At 40.5% G+C, this 20647-nt stretch overlaps 1 protein-coding gene across 1 annotated transcript in view; it reads left to right on the forward strand.

Annotated features, from left to right (window-relative positions):
• Positions 1-12186, forward strand: part of ARFGEF3 (ARFGEF family member 3) — a 190028-nt gene extending 177842 nt beyond the window's left edge. Inside the window, exons 33-34 of the mRNA XM_003255785.4 lie at positions 6266-7484; positions 8588-12186. Coding sequence (XP_003255833.2) covers positions 6266-7484; positions 8588-8779 — 1411 coding nt within the window. The 3' untranslated portion in view covers positions 8780-12186. The remainder of the gene's footprint in view (positions 1-6265; positions 7485-8587) is intronic.
• The last annotated feature ends 8461 nt before the right edge of the window (positions 12187-20647 follow it).

Genomic DNA, 20647 nt, shown 5'->3' on the forward strand with positions numbered 1-20647 from the left:
TTAGAAGCCTGGCCGTCAATACCCACAACAGTTATGGAGGCAAGGGAAACAGGCCCTTGAAAAGAAGGTAATGTGGAGTGGGTAGCCTCCGTATTGATTAAGAAGGGGACCGACTTACCCTCCACTGTGAGAGTTACCTGAAGCTCGGCGTCCGTGATGGTCTAGGGGGCTTCCGAGGTGATTGGGCAGTGTCAAATCTTCAGTAACTAAGCCGAGCAGATCTGGGAAGGAGTCAGTCAGAGAGCCTTGGGCTAGAGTTCCAGGGGCTCTGGGAGTGGCTGCCAGGTGAGTTGAACAGTCCGATTTTCAGTGGGGTCCCACACAGATGGGATACAGCTTAGGAAGAATCCCGGACTGTGGGCATTCCTTGGCCTAGTGGCCAGAATCCCGGCACTTATAGCAGGCTCCTGGGGGAGGAGGTTCTGGAGGAACCCCTGGCAGCTGCGGTTCAGGCGTTTGGAGTTCTTGTGTGCTGGAGATGTGGCTGGGGTTTGTCTCACAGTGGAGGCAAGGAATTGCAACTCAGAATTATGTTGCTACTTGGCTGCCTCTACTCTATTATTGTACACCTTGAAGGTGAGGTTAATTAAGTCCTGTTGTGGGGTTTGAGGGCCGGAATTTAATTTTTGGAGATTTAATATCGGGAGCAGATTGGGTAATAAAATAAATAAGATGTATATTGAGAATAAGATGGCCTTTTGACCTTTTAGGGTCTAGGGTCTAGGGTCTAGGGCTGTAAAGCGTCTCAGGGTTGCTGCTAAAGGGGCCATGAACTGGGCTGGGTTTTTCATATTTGATGAAAGAGCCTAAACGCTAACTGATTTGGTAGAGGTTGGATAAAGAAAAAGGAGCATTAACCTTGACTATGCCTTTAGCTTCAGCCACCTTTTTAAGAGGAAATTGCTGGGCAGGTGGGGGAGGGCTAGTCGTGGAAGGAAACTGTAAGCCGGACCCGGTGTGAGGAGAGGAGGTGATAAAAGCATTGTAGGGTTGGGGAGTAGAGGCTGAGGAAGAATTGGGACCTGGCTCAGCCTGGCGAGGAGTGGCCTGGGGACGAGGGCAGATGGGTCTGTAGAAAAGGAAGATAAGCAAGATTAGAAAGACTCAGCAACGCTTGGGGTTGGGACTGAGAGAACAGGTGGGAGGGAAAGGAGGAGGATGTGGGATGAGTCGCATTGGGAACAGAGAGTAGGGAGGGAACAATGTGTAAAAGAATGCCTGGACGTCAGGCACCTCAGACTGTTTGCCCATTTTACGACAAGATTTAGATCTTGTAGGATGGAAAAATTGAAAGGGCCGTTTTCTGGCTATTTGGAACCACTGTCGAGTTTATATTGGGGTCAAGCAGCATTGCAGAAGAAAATAAGGCATTTAGGTTTTAGGTCAGGTGTGAGTTGAAGAGGTTTTAGGTTTTTAAGAACACAGGCTAAGGGAGAAGAAGGAGGAATGGAGGGTGGAAGGTTGCCCATAGTGAAGGAGGCAAGTCCAGAGAAAAGAGAGTAGAGACACGGAGGGAAGGGGTTTGGGGGTTCTTACTCTCTAGAAAAGCTGGAAAGGGGTCAGGGCATGGAAATAAGGGGTTGGGGCGCAGAAATAAGGGATCGGGGGTTCTTGCCCCCTAGAAAAGCGGTACTTGCCACTAACGGTGAAGGAGAAGGGGTTGGGGGCTTCTTGCCCCCCAGAAAAGCGGTACTTGCCACTAAGGGTGAAGGAGCAAGGCAGGTGTCCCCACGTGGTCAGACACCTCTGAAACATGGGTGAATAATCAGAGAGGTGTCCCTGCAATGATTAAACACCAAGGGAAGGCTGCCTTCCCAAGTCCATGACTGGCACCTGAGTTTTGGGTCCATGGATAAAATGTGTCTCCTTTGTCTCTACCAGAAAATGAAAGGAATTGAAATTAAGAGAAGGGAGAGATTGAAGGGTGGTGCCAAGATTGAAAGGAGAAAGTGGTCGAGGGATAGTGAAAGAGGTTGGAGAAGAGAGTAAGAGGCCACTTACCAGATTTAAAATTGGTGAGATGTTCCTTGGGCTGGTGGGTCTGAGGACCCGAGGTCGTAGGTGGATCTTTTTCATGGAGCAAAGAGCAGGAGGACAGGGGATTGAACTCCCAAGGGAGGTCCCCCCCCCCGCCCCGATCAGAGTCATGGCACCAAATTTCATGCGTGTCCGAGTGAAGAGACCAGCAAACAGGCTTTGTGTGAGCAACAAGGCTGTTTATTTCATATGGGTGCAGGCAAGCTGAGTCTAAAAAGAGAGTCAGCGAAGGGAGATAGGGGTGGGGCCGTTTTATAGGATTTGGGTAGGTAAAAGGGGGGGTTCTCTGACAGGCAGGAGTGGGGGTCACAAGGTGCTCAGTAGGGGAGCTTTTGAGCCAGGATGAGCCAGGAGAAGGAATTTCATAAGATAATGTCATAGTTAAGGCAGGAACAGGCCATTTTCACTTCTTTTGTGTTGGAATGTCATCAGTTAAGGCAGGAACCAGCCATCTGGATGTGTATGTGCAGGTCACAGGGGATATGGTGGCTTAGCTTGGGCTCAGAGGCCTGACAGTGGCACCTTCAGGAGGAAATTCGGTCATGAGGGTGGAGCCCTCATAAATGGGAATCATGCCCTTAAGAGACAGCTCCCTTGCCCTCTTTCTGCCATGTGAGGATACATGGAGAAGATGGTCATCTGTATTCTGGAAGAGGGCCTTCACCAGAAGCCACCCATGCTGGCACTCTGATCTCAAACATCCAACCTCTAGAACTATAGGAATCCAATTTCTGTTGTTTGTAAGCCACCCAGTCTATGGTATTTGTTAACAGCAGCCCAAACAAAGATCATTGGTATCATTTCACAACCTCTGGGTGATTTGTCCAAGTTTAGCTGGGCCAGGCATGCTGGCTCATGCCTGTAATCCCAGCTATTCAGGAAGCTGAGGCAGGAGAATCGCTTGAACCCAGGAGGCAGAGGTTACGGTAAGCCGAGATCACGCCACTGCACTCCAGCCTGGATGGCAGAGCAAGACTTCATCTCAAGAAACCAGCAAACAAAAAGGTTGCCAGGGTAGCAGGTCAGTTTGATTAATATAACAATCATTTGGGTGAAATTTCTAGGTAATAATTTTTTGGGTCAATTACTGGTACATACCAAAAAAATGTGGAATGTTCAAAAGTTATGAAGCATGAATAAAAAATAAATGTGAACCTGTCACCCAACTTCAGGAATAGAACTCTACCAATCCTAGCCCGTTTCCCTCAACCACCAGTCACTAATTTTTGTGTTGGTCATTTTTTATCTATTTTATATACCAAAGATTGTGCAATCCTTTGACATCTTTAAGCATTGATTTACTTCAGAATTTCAGTTCTTTTCTTCCTTTTTTCCTATTTCTAATTCACATTCAGCCAATTATTCTTGCTGAAATATTTTTGATGTAAAAGTAGGAAAAAGCAATAATAGGCTGCATTCAAATTATAAATGAAACATAGAATAGCCTAATGTCCTTATGTTATTGGTTTTTAAAAGTTACAGTTTAAAAATATACCAGCATGGCTCATAAATTTACTTAGCACTTTTAATAGGCAATTACCCACTCACTGTAGTTAAGCAAAACAAAATAAGTATATTAAATTCTTCCACCAATCCCACTGCCCACTGAGCCAAAGATATTCCTTAACATTCTTTAAGAGCTCTCAGCCAAACTCTGTATGCTTTGCATTCTTAGATTTGACTCTTATTTGCAGGGGCAATTCTTACTTTAGCATAGGATGTAGCGGAAGATGAGTTAGACCTGTAGAAAATTATATGCTAGCCAGGTGCATCCTTTAGATGTAATCCTAAAACCAGATTACAGCATTTAAATAGAGAAACCTGGGTTGGTTGGTTTGGGTTTCTTTTAATAGCCTTGACATTGATAGCCCCAAGCTTTACTCAATCCACATAATCTTAATTAGCACTTTAAGATATATATTAGCAGGTTTTAAGTCAACCACTTGTTATGCAGTTAACTCTCAATTATCCAATCTGGAGGCTGGCTTTCCTTTGCCCTTAAGCAGCAGGAGGATGTCAGACTTCTTAAAGGTGTGCTGAGAAAAAGCTTGAAACCCTTCGATACACTGAATTAGAAAGTTATTTGTTGATTTTGTTTGAGATCTGTGTCTCCTGTCAGCATAGATGATTAAGAATTGCATATCTATAAAATTATTTCACTTATCTTTCTGAAACTTTGATCTCTTCAATATTATTTCCCTCCCATTCTGTTTTCTTGTCACTGCATCCTTTAACCCAAACCTAAGGTAAAGGGAATTTGCTGTCCTTTTTTACATGCATAGTTAACAGCTGTATCTCTCAAAGCATCCAAAAAATGATCTCAGTGGATGAAGATATTCCACAATTCAGACATGGCTTTGCATTGGCCTGACTTTAAGTATTGGCTGGAAAATGGCTTTCCATTTCTCAGGGAAGGTAATAAGAAACAGTGTTGTGAGCGAAGGGTTTCATGCCTTCACCAGTCTGATTAAACTCACCCCTCTGGTGGTGCTTCCTGCCAAGGATCCAGGATCCTAGGGGAGTGGGGTTCAAATGTCAGAGCCATTTCTCAGGGGGAGCATTTCCTTCAAGCAGCCTGCACCCAGAGCCAGCCTGCTTTCTTTCTTCCACTTGGAGATTGACTGAATGCTATTCTCACCATTTTCCTCGTTGCTGGGGACAAGAAGATGAATAAGGTAGTGTCCTGTCCCTTGAGGATGTTATAGCTATCGGGGGACAGACTTGTTTGATCAGTAAAAAATTTCCCTTTTTAGTACGCGTCCTGTGGTAGCTTTTGGACCACGTTGTCATAAGCTTTTGGAGTCCTCTTTTTCAGAAGAGTGTGTATTCAGGTTTACTGGTAGCTTAAGTAGGAGCTGGGGCTGGGGAAATGGAGAGTTGTTTAATGGGTACAAAGTTTCTGTTAAAAATTATGAGAAAGTTTTAGCAATAGATAGCAGTGATGGTTACACAACATTATGAATATACTTGATATCACTGAATTGTGTACATCAAAAAGTTAAAGTAGTAACTTTTATGTATATTTTACCACAAAAAAAGTTCAAGTGATTTATTTTAAAATGTTACTGTTTTTGAATGACAGTCCTTTGTTACTCATTTCATCTTGAGAGTAATGTGTTTTCCCTCAGTGAGGACTACACAACGGGCAAAGTTAACATTGAGATTTATGCAGGATTTGTCATTTTCTGTTAGAAAAGCACTTTTCCTACTTATACAAATTTTTACATTCAAAGTCATAGTGAGACATAAAGCAAAATGTTATTAACATAATGGCTAGACCTTTGAAATTAATAACGGTTGTCATAATTTTATAATTATCCAGTTTGGGGCATTAATTGGCCATATAATGGTCTCAACTATTTTCATAAAATTCTAAGAGCAGTGAAAAGAAATGAAACTGTAAACCAAAACCACATAGAACCACATTGGCAAATTAAAAAGTTTGGCAAACATAGTACTGGTTGAGCATCCCTAACCCCAACTTTTTGAGTGCCAACAGGACACCACAAATGGAAAATTCCACATCTGACCTCATGTGATGGGTCATAGGAAAACCCAAAATATATTCTGTGTCCCCAAGGGCAAAAAGACCTTCCAGCCCCCTTCAACTGTGATACCTTTTGATGTCACAGTTAACTCTCTGATATCTGTGATATCTTGATAACTGTTAATTTGGCATCATAACTTATATTCTATAGCTTCGGGAATTTTTTTTTTTTTTTGAGATGGAGTCTTGCTCTCTTGCCCAGGCTGGAGTGCAGTGGCGCGATCTCGGCTCACTGCAAGCTCCACCTCCCAGGTTCACGCCATTCCCCTGCCTCAGCCTCCCTAGTAGCTGGACTACAGGTGCCCGCCACCATGCCTGGCTAATTTTTTGTATTTTTAGTAGAGACAGGGGTTTCACCATGTTAGCCAGGATGGTCTCGATCTCCTGACCTCGTGCTCCGCCTGCCTCGGCCTTCCAAAGTGCTGGGATTACAGGCTTGAGCCACTGCACTCAGCCCAGCTTCAGGAATTTTTTAAAGTGTCAAGAATTCCACTAGTGATTAAAATGGTTATCACATAATGCCCAAAAAGTATGCCTTCTTTCACGGAAGACATTTGAGTAGAGGTAGTTTAGTTTGTAAATTTGCATATATCATTCTGAAATGGGTAACGTCTATATTGCTTTGAAATGCCTGATATAGGGCAGAAAACCATTAATCGATCCCTCTCTTTTCACTTGAAGCGTGTCTTTCAGGGAAATTGTGGTGAGCCTGCTGTCTCATCAGGTGTTACTCCAGAACTTATATGACATCTTGTTAGAAGAGTTTGTCAAAGGCCCCTCTCCTGGAGAGGAAAAGACGATCCAAGTGCCAGAAGCCAAGCTGGCTGGCTTCCTCAGATACATCTCCATGCAGAACTTGGCAGTCATATTCGACCTGCTGCTGGACTCTTATAGGACTGCCAGGGAGTTTGACACCAGCCCTGGGCTGAAGTGCCTGCTGAAGAAAGTGTCTGGCATCGGGGGCGCCGCCAACCTCTACCGCCAGTCTGCGATGAGCTTTAACATTTATTTCCATGCCCTGGTGTGTGCTGTTCTCACCAATCAAGAAACCATCACGGCCGAGCAAGTGAAGAAGGTCCTTTTTGAGGACGACGAGAGAAGCACAGATTCTTCCCAGCAGTGTTCATCTGAGGATGAAGACATCTTTGAGGAAACGGCCCAGGTCAGCCCCCCGAGAGGCAAGGAGAAGAGACAGTGGCGGGCACGGATGCCCTTGCTCAGCGTCCAGCCTGTCAGCAACGCAGATTGGGTGTGGCTGGTCAAGAGGCTGCACAAGCTGTGCATGGAACTGTGCAACAACTACATCCAGATGCACTTGGACCTGGAGAACTGTTTGGAGGAGCCTCCCATCTTCAAGGGCGACCCGTTCTTCATCCTGCCCTCCTTCCAGTCCGAGTCATCCACCCCATCCACCGGGGGCTTCTCTGGGAAAGAAACCCCTTCCGAGGACGACAGAAGCCAGTCCCGGGAGCACACGGGCGAGTCCCTGAGCCTGAAGGCCGCTGGTGGGGACCTGCTGCTGACCCCCAGCCCCAAAGCGGAGAAGAAGGATCCCAGCCGGAAGAAGGAGTGGTGGGAGAATGCAGGGAACAAAATTTACACCATGGCGGCCGACAAGACCATTTCAAAGTTGATGACCGAATACAAAAAGAGGAAACAGCAGCACAACCTGTCCGCGTTCCCCAAAGAGGTCAAAGTGGAGAAGAAAGGAGAGCCACTGGGTCCCAGGGGCCAGGACTCCCCGCTGCTTCAGCGTCCCCAGCACTTGATGGACCAAGGGCAAATGCGGCATTCCTTCAGCGCAGGCCCCGAGCTGCTGCGACAGGACAAGAGGCCCCGCTCAGGCTCCACCGGGAGCTCCCTTAGTGTCTCGGTGAGAGACGCAGAAGCACAGATCCAGGTACATCCCTGCGGCCAGAGCAGGTGGGCGGGAGGCTGGGTTTCCAGTACTGGATGGGCCCCCCTTGCAGAGTGGGCATACACAGGCTAAGATTTATAGAAACAGGTAGGGGGTATGAACCGATTTCCCTCTAAAGTCAGAGGACTGCCTGAACCTAAGTGCAGGATCTCGCAGGATCAGTATGTCATTATGAAGCTGGAATTTTATTACGCTCAGGTAATTTCAGGAACTGTTTTTCTCCATAGTAATGTATATTATTGAGAATTAGTAACTTACCTGTATAAATAAGGTGAGAATAAAGCTTATAAAATGTAAGCTTTTTCAAGACCAGTCTGGACAACACGGCAAAACCCATCTCTACAAAAAAAAAAAAAAAAAATTAGCTGGAGGTGACATGCCTGTAATCCCAGCTACTTGGGAGGCTGAGCAAGGAGGATTGTGTGATCCCAGGAGGCAGAGGTTGCAGTGAGCTGAGATGGTGCCACTGCACTCCAGCTTGGACGACATAGAGAGACCCTGTCTTTAAAAACAAGTAAGCTTTGACTAGCACTGAGTTCTTAGTGTGTCATTCGAAAATGGCCCTGAAGAAATTCTGTAGTTGTGAAGCATTATATAAACGAAAAAAGCAAATATTGTGTGGTTATGCCAATGAATTTTTTTCAAAGTGTTTTCATCTCAAGTTTTCCTAGCCCATCCTGTGCACATAAAAATTCTCATTCTTCAGGGAGGCTTTGAGTGTAATTCTATGGTGCATCAAAAAATGAGTTTGAGATTAACGGCCTGTGGAGATCTCATTGTGAGAAGGCAAGGGAGGTTTTTTTGTTGTTGTTGTTTTTAAATCTAAGGAACAAGTAAGAGTTTAGTAGTTTGTGAAGCTGAAAATAAGGTGAGTCTCTGCCCATCTTTATGTATGTGAAGTTACGATGTAGGCATAATAAATTAATATGCCTACAATTTATTATAGGCATATTAAATGAGTGAAAACTAATTTATTGCAACTAAATCCTGGAAAAAAACCATTTCCACATTGGCAGGGCCACTCTCAAGTGTTCAAATAAAACCAGGGGGGAAAGCCACTAATTTTCTTAAATCTTTTCTCTTAGGCATGGACCAACATGGTGCTAACAGTTCTCAATCAGATTCAGATTCTCCCAGACCAGACCTTCACGGCCCTCCAGCCTGCAGTGTTCCCGTGCATCAGTCAGCTGACCTGTCACGTGACCGACATCAGAGTTCGCCAGGCTGTGAGGGAGTGGCTGGGCAGGGTGGGCCGTGTCTATGACATCATTGTGTAGCCGACTCCTGTTCTACTCTCCCACCAAATAGCAGTAGTGAGGGTTAGAGTCTGCCTGCCAATCCAACTGTTGCATTTTCCCCACCACTAGCCCCACTTAAATTACTGTCTCAGAGAACCATGTTTCCTAATGTAAAAAGCCTTTCAAACCACTGGTCAGCATTGGGGCCACACTAAGGTTTGTATCTAGATGACACAAACGATATTCTGATTTTGCACATTATTATAGAAGAATCTATAATCCTTGATATGTTTCTAACTCTTGAAGTATATTTCCCAGTGCTTTTGCTTACAGTGTTGTCCCCAAATGGGTCATTTTCAAGGATTAATCATTTGAAAACACTATATTGATCCATCATTTTAAAAATAAATACAATTCCTAAGGCAATATCTGCTGGTAAGTCAAGCTGATGTGTAAACACTCAGACATCTAGTACCAGGGATTATTAATTGGAGGAAGATTTATGGTTATGGGTCTGGCTGGGAAGAAGACAACTATAAAAACATATTCTTGGATGTCGTAATCAAGAAAGAGGTGACTTCTGTTGTAAAATAATCCAGAACACTTCAAAATTATTCCTGAATCATTAAGATTTTCAGGTATTCACCAATTTCCCCATATAAAGTACTGTTGTACCTTTATTTCTGTATTTCTAAAAGAAAGTTCTTTCCTAGCAGGGTTTGAAGTCTGTGGCTTATCAGCCTGTGACACAGAGTACCCAGTGAAAGTGGCTGATACATAGATTGTCAAGAGACATAAGACCGACCAGCTCCCCTGGATGTTCTTGTGGTGTTTGTTTCCGTCCCCAAGGCAAACAAGGAAAGGAAAGAAAAAAAGGTGCCTTAGTCCTTTGTTGCACTTCCATTTCTATGCCCCCACAATTATCTGAACATAAGGTATAGCATTTGGTTTTTAAGAAAACAAAACATTAAAACGCAACTCATTTTATATAAACACGCTTGGAGGAAAGGGACTCAGGGAAGGGAGCAGGGAGTGTGGGGTGGGGATGGATTATGATGAAATCATTTTCAATCTTAAAATATAACACAACAATCTTGCAAAATTATGGTGTCAGTTACACAAGCTCTAGTCTCAAAATGAAAGTAATGGAGAAAGACACTGAAATTTAGAAAATTGTGTCTATTTAAAATATTTCTCCTATCTACCAAGTAAAGTTACCCTATGTTTGATGTCTTTGCATTCAGACCAATATTTCAGGTGGATATTTCTAAGTATTACTAGAAAATACGTTTGAAAGCTTAATCTTATTATTTACAGTATTTTTATATTTCTTACATTATCCTAATGATTGATAACTCCTCAATCAAGCTTACTTACACACATTCTACAGAGCAGAGTTATTTAAGGCATACATTATAATCTCTAAATATAAGACATAAATTCTACAGTATTGAAATAAGGATTTAAAGGGGTATTTGTAAACTTTGCCCTCCTTGAGAAATATGGAACTGACTTAGAGGTTAAGTGGAAGGCAGTGTTCTGACTTCTTTAGGTGATCTGAAAAAAAGACCCTTATCATTCAGTGTGCCATCTAGAGATCACCACAGAATCCATTTTTTTCCCAGTTCCACAAAACACTCTGCCTTCAGTTTTTACTCACTAGACAATAATTCAAGTTTAAAAACAGGTAATCAGCTATTTGATCTTAAAAGGCAATGAATTGTTGGGATATCAATGAACTATGTTGTATACTTTTGAATTTTTACATTTTATAAACGGAATTGAAAGTTGGGTAACTGCTTTTTTTTTTAATTTTCCAACAGAAGTAATACCACAGTTGCTTTGTTTCTTTTTATAGCTTACCTGAGGTTCAGTTCTTCTTTGTGAACCTGTGAGTACTCCACAGTTTACTGGGGGAAAAGCCTTCAGTAAAGCAGAGGCTAGAATTACAGTATTTATACATAGCAACTTTTCATAAAGTAGAAAAATTCAAAGGAAGCTGTCTCAATTTGAGAATACCACCTGGGTACAGTGGCTCACGCCTGTAGTCCCAGCACTTTGGGAGGCCAAGGTGGGCGGATAACTTGCGGTCAGGAGTTTGAGACCAGGCTGGACAACATGGTGAAACCTCATCTCTACTAAAAATACAAAAATTAGCCAGGTGTGGTAGCATGCACCTGTAATCCCAGCTACTTAGGAGGCTGAGACAGGAGAATCGCTCGAACCCAGGAGGCGGACGTTGCAGTGAGCCAAGATTGCACCATTGCACTGCAGACCGGGTGACAAGAGTGAAACTCCATCTAAAAAAAAAAAAAAAAAAAAAAAGTGAATACTGTGTCCCAAAGTATGTTAGTTGTTTGGAAATCAGCATTCTCCCCGATGCTCTATTATGGGATCCAAAATTCTTGAATGTAAGTTTACCCTGTACTGTGTCCGAACACTGTTCTACTTCTAGCCTGATTATGGGTCCCAAGAATAAAAGGATAAGAAGGTGTACAGAGCTCTTGACCTACAATTTTTTAAGAGTGTTTTGGTACCTTCCCATTGTCTTCTCTATAACTCAGTCCTAACACTCTGCACTCGAGTTACCGGACATCCACACTGACATCAGATTTCAACCAGAACCATCACTGAGTGACAGCAGTACTTCTCAGAGGTATTTGCAGCTTGATGCAAAGTAGTCTCTAATGAGTAGGCCTTCAGGTGATTCTTCCCAGCAGGTGGAGAAGAAAGAGAGGGGATGAAGAACACTGAGAGGGGAGTGGCACCTTCCCAGGCTGCCCAGCTCAGTCTCTTGCCCTGTTCCTGTGACTCAGCTGCCCACTCCCCCAACTTTGTTTCACTCCCTCCCAGTCTCTGAAAGTGTCAGGTGTTTCTCTCCTCACAGTCTCTTTTGCAGCAACAGTAAGGCAAAATTCAAGGCAGCCTTTTAAAGTTAAGAACAGTTATTAGCATGTATTTACAGACCTAAGCAGAATGAGAGTTTATACATTGTTTTTAGTTGCCTGTATTTATAGCCAAAAGTATATTACCTTAAAGTTGAGATCTTTCTCTTCTTTTCCTAAATTTTGGTAAAGTGTGCTTCATGAAACAAACATCTGGAAAACTCCAAGTATAAGAGACCCTGGACTGATGATGGCCCAGCCAAGTATATAGAGGGACAGAGTTCTCTCTGTCATTAATGAGGACATCGGTTTTCACAATTGAACCTCATGCACTGCCCATAGCATCTCACCTAGCTCTTTTATCTCCTGATCTGCTTTTAAAAATAGGCTGCCTTTTTACACCATCTTCTCTCTCTCCCCTTATGGTAATTTTCCAGCCTTCCCCATAGATATAAAACTAGAACACCTTTATGATTTGGGGTCTATGTAATGACTGACCAATAAGAACCCAGGCAGATGCTAACATACTTAACAGCTCGCATTAAAATACTTTAAATCAGGCGTGGTGGCTCATACCTGTAATCTCAGCACTTTGGGAGGCTAAGGCAGGTGGATCTCTTGAGGTCAGGAGTTCGAGACCAACCTGGCCAACGTGGTGAAACCCCGTCTCTACTAAAAATACAAAATTAGCCGGGCATGGTGGCAGCTGCCTGTAATCCCAGCTACTCGGGAGGCTGAGGCAGGAGAATTGCTTGAACCTGGGAGGTGAGGATTGCAGTCAGCCAAGATTGTACTCCAGCATGGGTGACAAAGTGAGACTTCGTCTCAAGTAAATAAAAATAAAATTTTTAAATCAAACATGACAAAAATGTTAATATAATTCAAAAGTACCTTGAAATTGAAACATATTTGTACAATGATCATTAGGCTTTTTGTCCTTGTTGTTTTAAAATAAGGCTTATACAGAGTTAGTTGAGAGTCAAGTAGCCTTCGCTGTGAGAAGGTAATGCAGTTATATAATGGATATCCTTGACTTTGCCAGATTCATCACAATACTGCTTATACAGGAAAGTTTATTCAGAAAGGAAAATCCATTAGTATCAGTCCCATCAAGCTAAACAGAATGAAGACCTTTGATAGTAATAGCAAGAGGTTACAAATAGCAGGGAGGAGGCGAGTGGTGAATGTCACTGTGATTGCAAACCCTTACCTGTATTATCACACGTAGTCCTCACAACAACCTTGTGAGACAAGTATTGTGTTCCTCATTTTTTCAGAGGAGAACAGAGACCTAGAGAGGTTAAGAAATTTTCCCAAGATAACAAGTAAAAGGCAAAGTTGGTTGCAAAAGAGGTGTTTCTGAACTCAAGGGCCATACTCTCTCTGACAACATGCTCTAAGTCCATAGAGTAAGCACTCTATTATGAAAAAAAGTTTCAAGAAATGAGGCCATGAAAATGAGACTATTTGACATCTCAGATCTGTCTGAGATGTTACGGAGGTTTTCAAAAATAAAGTTGAAAAAAGAAAATGAATCATGTTTATACATTAAAAAAATCACATGTAACACATTTCAAGTGTTTGAAAATAAAATCTAAACTTGAATCTTCAAGCAGACATTCAGTGTTACCTTAGAAAACTCACTGAATTGTGTGGAAATGCTGGAATAATACTATTCGTGGCCAGCTATTAACACAGAAGAACATGGCAGCGTGTGTCTGGAATGGCATGCACAATTTGTAAACCTTTTTCAAATATCATTTAATCAACTCAGAATAAAGTGCCCTGTAGCCAACAGTGCCTCTTTACTTGCTTCTCTGGGAAATACATGGTACTAAATTAGTAGCACAAAGTTTGGGAATATGCAAAATAATGGATAACCATTTTTCAAAATGTACATTCTCTGAAGAGGAAGCAGCTGGTTGGACAGGATTTCTTGAAGAGCCAGGTGCTAAGGGCATCAGGTCGACATCCATGGTAACCATGTGCCATAACATCTACACATTTCCACTTGTTTTACAGACAAGGAAACAGGCAGAAAGAAAATCCAGAGTCTTGCAGTAAGCAGATGACAAAACTTCAATATGCTTGGGCACCACTTAGGTGACCCCAGGGAGATTTCGTGTGGCCTTAGGAAAGCAAAAGAGCACTTTTTATTGGAAATATGAGCTTGTCACTGGGAAAGATTTGTAAAATTGATCCAGAACCTGATTTATAATTATGCCTCAAGAAAAATGTTCTCATTTAGTAGTGAAGCAATCTAGAAAACATACCTTTTTTTGTTTGTTTGGAAGATCCTCTTTCTCTGGCTGTATTGTAGTGTTTGCTATTTGATGTGCGAATAACCAATAACTTAAGATTTTGGAACAGAACACCCTTTAGATTTCCAAAACACAATTCTTATTTCAGAGAAGACAGACCAAAAATATCTCCTGAGATCATCGGTTTCTTTATAAATTGTGGTACCACTCCATCATTGAAGAGAAACCACTACCACACCACTAGCACCATACAGAACCTTTTCTCTGTATCTTTGTACAATACTACAAAGGGGTACCAGGGAGGAGAGAGTGGCTGACCACTTTAGTGACAAAATGGCACTCCACTGCTGGTGAATCCCATCTAATTATGGTCCTTCCACCCTTTTCAACCACCAAGAACTGTTTGTACTGTTAATTCCTATCCTGAAGGTTTAACCAGTGGTTGTCTAGTATCTTTTGTCTTTAGAACAGTGGTTCTCAAACTTTAGTACACATCAGCATCACCTGGAGGGCCTTTTTTAAAAAATAAGACATAGATTGCTGGGCTCATGGTCAGAGTTCCCAGTTAAGTAAATCAGGAAATTTGCATTTCTAACAAGTTTATAGGTGAGGCCATTACTGCTGTTTGGGGAACTATGCTTTGAGAACCACTGCTTTGAAAAAATTTCCAACTACTACCTTTAAGATCAGCCTGACTTATCAAATGCTAGAGAAAAACTGAATCAGCCCTTGGGCAGATGACTTGGGATTGGATTCTATACAGCAGTCTTGCTCAATCTTCCCAGTTTCCAGTTTTATTATACCAACAATTGGTTTTTACAAGCTAGAAGACAATGAATGTATAAGTTCTATGGAACAGTAAGATAAATCTAAGCTTCTTGTCTTTGTATTTAGAAACATTGATTCTATGGATGATCATTTGTATCATGTTGACCCTTTGACTTGTACTGAAGGTGATTTTAAATTTAAGTATGTAGTGTTTGAATTTCTTCCATCCATATTGTTTTAATGAGATGTTTCCATGTCAGCTCCTTTACAGCCTTGGCTCCTGGCTTACAGATTTTTGAATAGTTGTTTGCGTGCCAGTTGTTTTACATCTTTCATTGGCCACCAAAATATTAGCCGTTTGAGATGAGATGAGACTACTTGTTGTATCTTCATCTTTCATTTACCTGTCTGGTGTAAATTAACACTTTAATTTCATATATATCTGTAAAGAATCTACCCAAAGGCTTCATGGAAATTTGCAAAATGAACCAATTCCCTTTTAAGCAGTAGGTGTGCCTGTTTTGACTTTTCAGTAAGTATGTTGTATTTGTGCACATATCAACATGGTGGAGACCATATTCGTTATTTCATCTTCCAAATAATGGGAAAAATATAAAAGTGAATCAGTGTGCTTTGAGAATTCAGTGAAATCATGTTAACTCATATAGAGGGGGCCTTAGTTTATCTCTTCTTTATTTAATTAATAAGCTTTGGAAATTCTTTTACCATTAAAAAAATTAAGGACCATACAGAGAATGATTTAAGAAAAAACTGTCACTTAAAAATCATCACCTATTTATAAACTGTATTAATTACACATAATGCTTATTGATTCAATGAGGTTTCTCTAAAGACTTCTGCTTAATAAATATGCTGACTTCGTTTAAATTAATTTAGACTATTGTAGGAATGGAAGGAAATGATTATATTTACTAGAATTAGTGAGATCAGAAAGCATATGAGAATGTTATGATATCAAGGAGACAATCTACAGAGTTTTTGCCTCTGTGGATGGAAATAATTGAAGGGTTTTTTTTTTTTTTACTTTAGTTTCCCATAATTTTTGGAAATTATATGTGCATTTAGTTCTTTTAGTAACACTGATTTTAAAATTAAAATTCAAAAGTCAATCTCTAAGAGTAATTTATTTTTGTTTTACCAACCAGTGCCAAAAAGGAGAGGAGGGAATCCGAAAGCCAATCTTTTGAACCAATGTGTAAAAGATTATGTTTTTTCTTAAAGTTAGGGAGGCTCGGGCCCTGACACCCCAGCCCCAGTGAGCATCCCTGGCTACCTCGGGATTATGTGCAAGCTGCTTTGTCCTACATTCTTTCATCTGGTTCTTATTGGGAGTGCTTCTCTCTAATAAAAGTTGATTTCCCACAAAATAGGCGAAGCTGAACAAAGATGAATGCTTTTGATAAGTTGGGTTTCACTTCAGTTGAAACAATGTGATAGAATATCCAGGTGTGGCATGATGGGGCAGGAGGAGGTGCCTAGAGGGAAAGGTTATTTTTGTTTCTTAGTTTGTGTTGTGGGGATGGGGGAGATAAGAATAAGATGTTTATTGCCCTAATCATGCTAAGAGACTATTATTCAAGATGTTTTTCCCGCTTTTCTAAGAGGAATAAACTTAGACAAATTACATTATAAACAGTTCCCCTACTACTATCTCCCACTCTAGATAAAGGCAATGGGTGGTATGGGTCCTTTTATTCCTTATAGTATTATGCCAAAGAATCAACTTATTTTCATTGAAGATTATAAATAAATGAAGCTTGGTATAGCCATAATGATTTGAGTCAGGATACCATTTTACCTATAAAATGCAGAATTCATCCCTGCAACCCCATTCACCAGGAGCCTTGAAGCATTTTGTTTACTCCAAAGGCCTTGTCAAGGAAGCATAATTTTTTTTTTGCCTTCTTAGTCAGTTTGGTCATATTTACTTAAAAAACAAACTGAAAATCACACTCCTTTATATGTTGATATAACTGATTTTATAGAATCTGTCTGTTCTTTGTTTAACAGGTCTCTGTAAGCAAGCTTGCAAGTGTATTTTGTGTACATTTTATCTGAGGTGGAAATGAAAATTCTAAAGAGAAAATATTTTAAAAGATATTGTATTTATGTTGCTTGTGTTGTAGAATAAAGATTCAAATGCATTAAAAATGTGGTACGTGAAACAATTGTCTTTACTGAATAAATATATATAAATATCCTGTGTTTACAGAATTCTGTCAAAAGAATTAGGTCCCTTTTCATGGCATTTCATAACTCTAAATGTAAAGGCCCATTTTAAATCCTATAACACGGAGATAGTCATTATTGACAATTTGGTATATGCCTAAAAAACAAATTTGTAGAAATAATATATCATTTCCTTTTTTTAAAAAAGGGCTTATTCTATAATATTATCTTTTACTCATAAGAACTTATATCAAATTCCTACTGTCAGTAGATATTGATGTAGATCATTCATTTAAAAAATTAAAGTATTACCTTTTGTTCATAAACAACCCAAAATCCCTCAATAAGAACATTAGTATTTAAAAGTAATACTAAAAAATACAGCCACTTCTAACTTCCTGATCTTACTAGATTATTGTTTTAAATACACAGATATCAAAATATCACACTATACCCCATAAATATGTACAATTAATGTAATTAATGATGTCAATAAAAAAATTTTTTGCACGGTGGCTCACACCTGTAATCCAAGCACTTTGGGAGGCCGAGGTGGGTGGATCACAAGGTCAGGAGATCGAGACCATCCTGGCTAACATAGTGAAACCCCATCTCTACTAAAAAAAATACAAAAAATTAGCTGGGTGTGGTGGCAGGCGCCTGTAGTCCCAGCTACTCAGGAGGCTGAGGCAGGAGAATGGCGTGAACCTGGGAGGCAGAGCTTGCAGTGAGCCAAGATCCCACCACTGCACTCCAGCCTGGGCGACAGAGCAAGACTCCATAAAAAAAAAAAAAAAAAAAATTTAAAAAAGAAAACGTTTTAAAAAAAAAGATTGTGAGTCTATAATATATCAGCCTAGGTATCACCCTGCCCAAATCATAGAAAACTGCTGTTTAGCCAAGCGTGGGATAAAAGACATTCAAAATGCTATGGAAATTGAATTTTTGCTTATGAGCTGAAGTCATGATTCTATCATGCATACACACTAATAGTCTCAGTTACACGACCAAGACTCAATCACTTCCATCATAAGGATGAAATAAAACTAAGATAGGCATCAACATACTTTGCATAAGAACAGCACAAATACAGAGGCCAACCATGTTTATGGATGGAGACAGCTGAGAGTGAAGCCTCAGCTAAAAAAGCAGAGTTCACATCCCATGCTTTGTCCCTTCCTGAGAGTGGAAAACCTGGACAACACTTGACTACTTAGAGCTCAAGTGTCCTGCTCTGTAAAATGAAAATACACTCTTACCTCAAAGGGCTGTCTTAAGGTAATATGAAAGCTCAATCTTGCAGTGTTTTGCAAACATTAGTGCCTAATCAACAGTAAGTACTATGTGTAGGAGAATAACTATTTATAAATACCATGCTGTTTTGCAAGTTAATTTACATTTGAGGATATGTACATATCCTTGATATTCATATTCATGAATGTTCTCCAACACAGAAAGCTTAACACTTTATACCAATCTAATATGAAGTTAGCAGCTCAGGAGCAGAGCTCTTTAATCCAACATTTTGGAAATGAATTCTAGGTCAATGGCCAATTCTTTAGTTATTAATATCTATCAATGAATATACTATGTGCACAAATCTATATGTATTTCCTTAAAACAGAGATATGATACACTTCAACTATTTGGCTTATGATCAAAACTTGTATTATAATGTAGCTTTGATGTATATTTCATATCACTCATTAGAAAAAATTCACTTTCCCATACAGCTTAAAGCTAGATTCAATATACAAATGAAAATGAAATCAAAGCATAATGCAAAATTGTGGTTTTCACATATTGACCAGCATTCCTCTTATCTCAAGCCTTTGAAAGAGCATGGTAAGCATCTCTTTGGTCTTCTCCTTGTTTGTTTTTATTTATAGATTCCTAGTTACAACATGAAGCCATTAGTGCCCTGAGTCTGCCTTGCTAACTTAATCTGCTTGCACAAAATGTTGTGTTGTCAGAGAAACAAACTATCCAGTTTAATCTCATTCAAACTCAAAGATTACAAAGGCATACTTAAATCCCACAGACATTTATAAGCAGATTGTAAATGACTTATTTAAAAAAAAAAAGCTAGGTTATTTCTATTTGAACATGAAGAGATGAAATGCACAACAGTTTAGAGCTGAGAACTCAAATATTGAACTGGTATTCTCTTTGATATTGTTACCTAGTCTTCTTATGTCCGCATATAAGGAAGCTACATTGAGCTATTGTTCTAACCAGTATAAATGATGTAAGGAAGTAAAACAACATTCTCTAGCAATGTGTCTAGTAGAGAAAGAATTTGAAACAACCTTCTCTAGTGGTGTCTCTAGCCAAGAATGATTTGCCTTCAAGAAAATGAATCAGATGTTAAATGTTGTGAAGTAGAAGGCTCCATTTATAGCAACTTGAAAAATTGAGTATTGAAGCTAATTTACCCATTATAAAGGAAAAATATGCTGCCCTGTATTATAGGTAAAAGTTTGATATTCCAAGGTTCATTTTAATCTGCTCCAATAATGGCCATGGACTATAAATATTTGACAGTTCTTTTAAAATATAACAACGGGTTACAAAAATAATATTCTTCTAAAGTCTAGAATAGATTTCTTTTTCAAGCAGAAGGAGATTATAATAGACCTCTCAGGTCAAAACCACTTATAAATGGCCATTTTGGAAAATTAACTGAGCATAGTTGATGTTTTACTCTAAGGACAACAAACTAAAGACACAGGCAGTTACACATTAGCATACATTTAGACAGTTAAATTTTAGATTATTAAATTGGCAAATTTATTAGGTTTGTGCAAAAGTAACTGAGGTTTTGCCATTACCTTTTTTTTTTTTCTTTTTGAGACAGAGTCTTTCTCTGTTACCCAGGCTGGAATACAATGGCACAATCTTGGCTCACTGCAACCTCCACCTTCCAGATTCAAGCAATTCTCCTGCCACAGCCTCCCGAGTAGCTGAGACTACAGGCACCCCACCACGACACCCGGCTAATTTTTGTACTTTTAGTAGAGACAGGGTTTTGCCATGTTGGTCAGGCTGGTCTTGAACCTGACCTCAGGTGATCCACCCGCCTCAGCCTCCCAAAGTGCTGGGATTACAGGCATAAGCCTCCACACCCGGCCAGTTTTTGCCATTACTTTTAATGCAAAAACCACAATTACTTTTGCACCAACCTAACAGCTTTTATTCCTATGGAAACAACCAACATTGTAAGCCTTTGGTGATTTTGGGGGGGATTAGAGCATGGCCTGGTATGGGATAGAAACAACTCCTCTCCAGGTCTGTCTCTCAGCCCTCTGCTCTGCCTGGCCAGGAGCGGTAGCCTCCCTGTCCTTGAACACTCAGCTGAGCACACCATACATTGTCTGCGACCTGCCCATGCTGCTCCTAGGCGTCAACCAGAAATAGATTGACATAACAGAGTTGTTTCAAAGGCTGCTCTTGAAAGGATGCACAGGATTCGGCAATTATCAGAACAACCTGGGTTCTGTCTTTCATAAAATTGTAAACTAGCCAAAATTCAAAAATGGGCACAGATATGGATTTAAAGGACCAGATCCCTGATCCAAAAATTGTAGATGAATGCTACCAGACCACCTTTCTTCAATACAAGTTTTTCCTCAAAAGCATTAAGTACGCTTGGCTAAAAAGTATTCTTGAGATATTAATCTATTTTTTGTCTCTCAATATTTTTCCCCATTTCTTTCTTGCTAGTCAAGTAAATAGTTGGCTCAGGAGTTCATTATTTCAGGGGAGGGACATGATGTGACTGAATGCCAAAAATTGCCTGTGAG

Source organism: Nomascus leucogenys, chromosome 3 (genome assembly GCF_006542625.1).
Source record: "Nomascus leucogenys isolate Asia chromosome 3, Asia_NLE_v1, whole genome shotgun sequence".
In the NCBI taxonomy this organism is placed as follows: Eukaryota; Metazoa; Chordata; class Mammalia; order Primates; family Hylobatidae; genus Nomascus; species Nomascus leucogenys.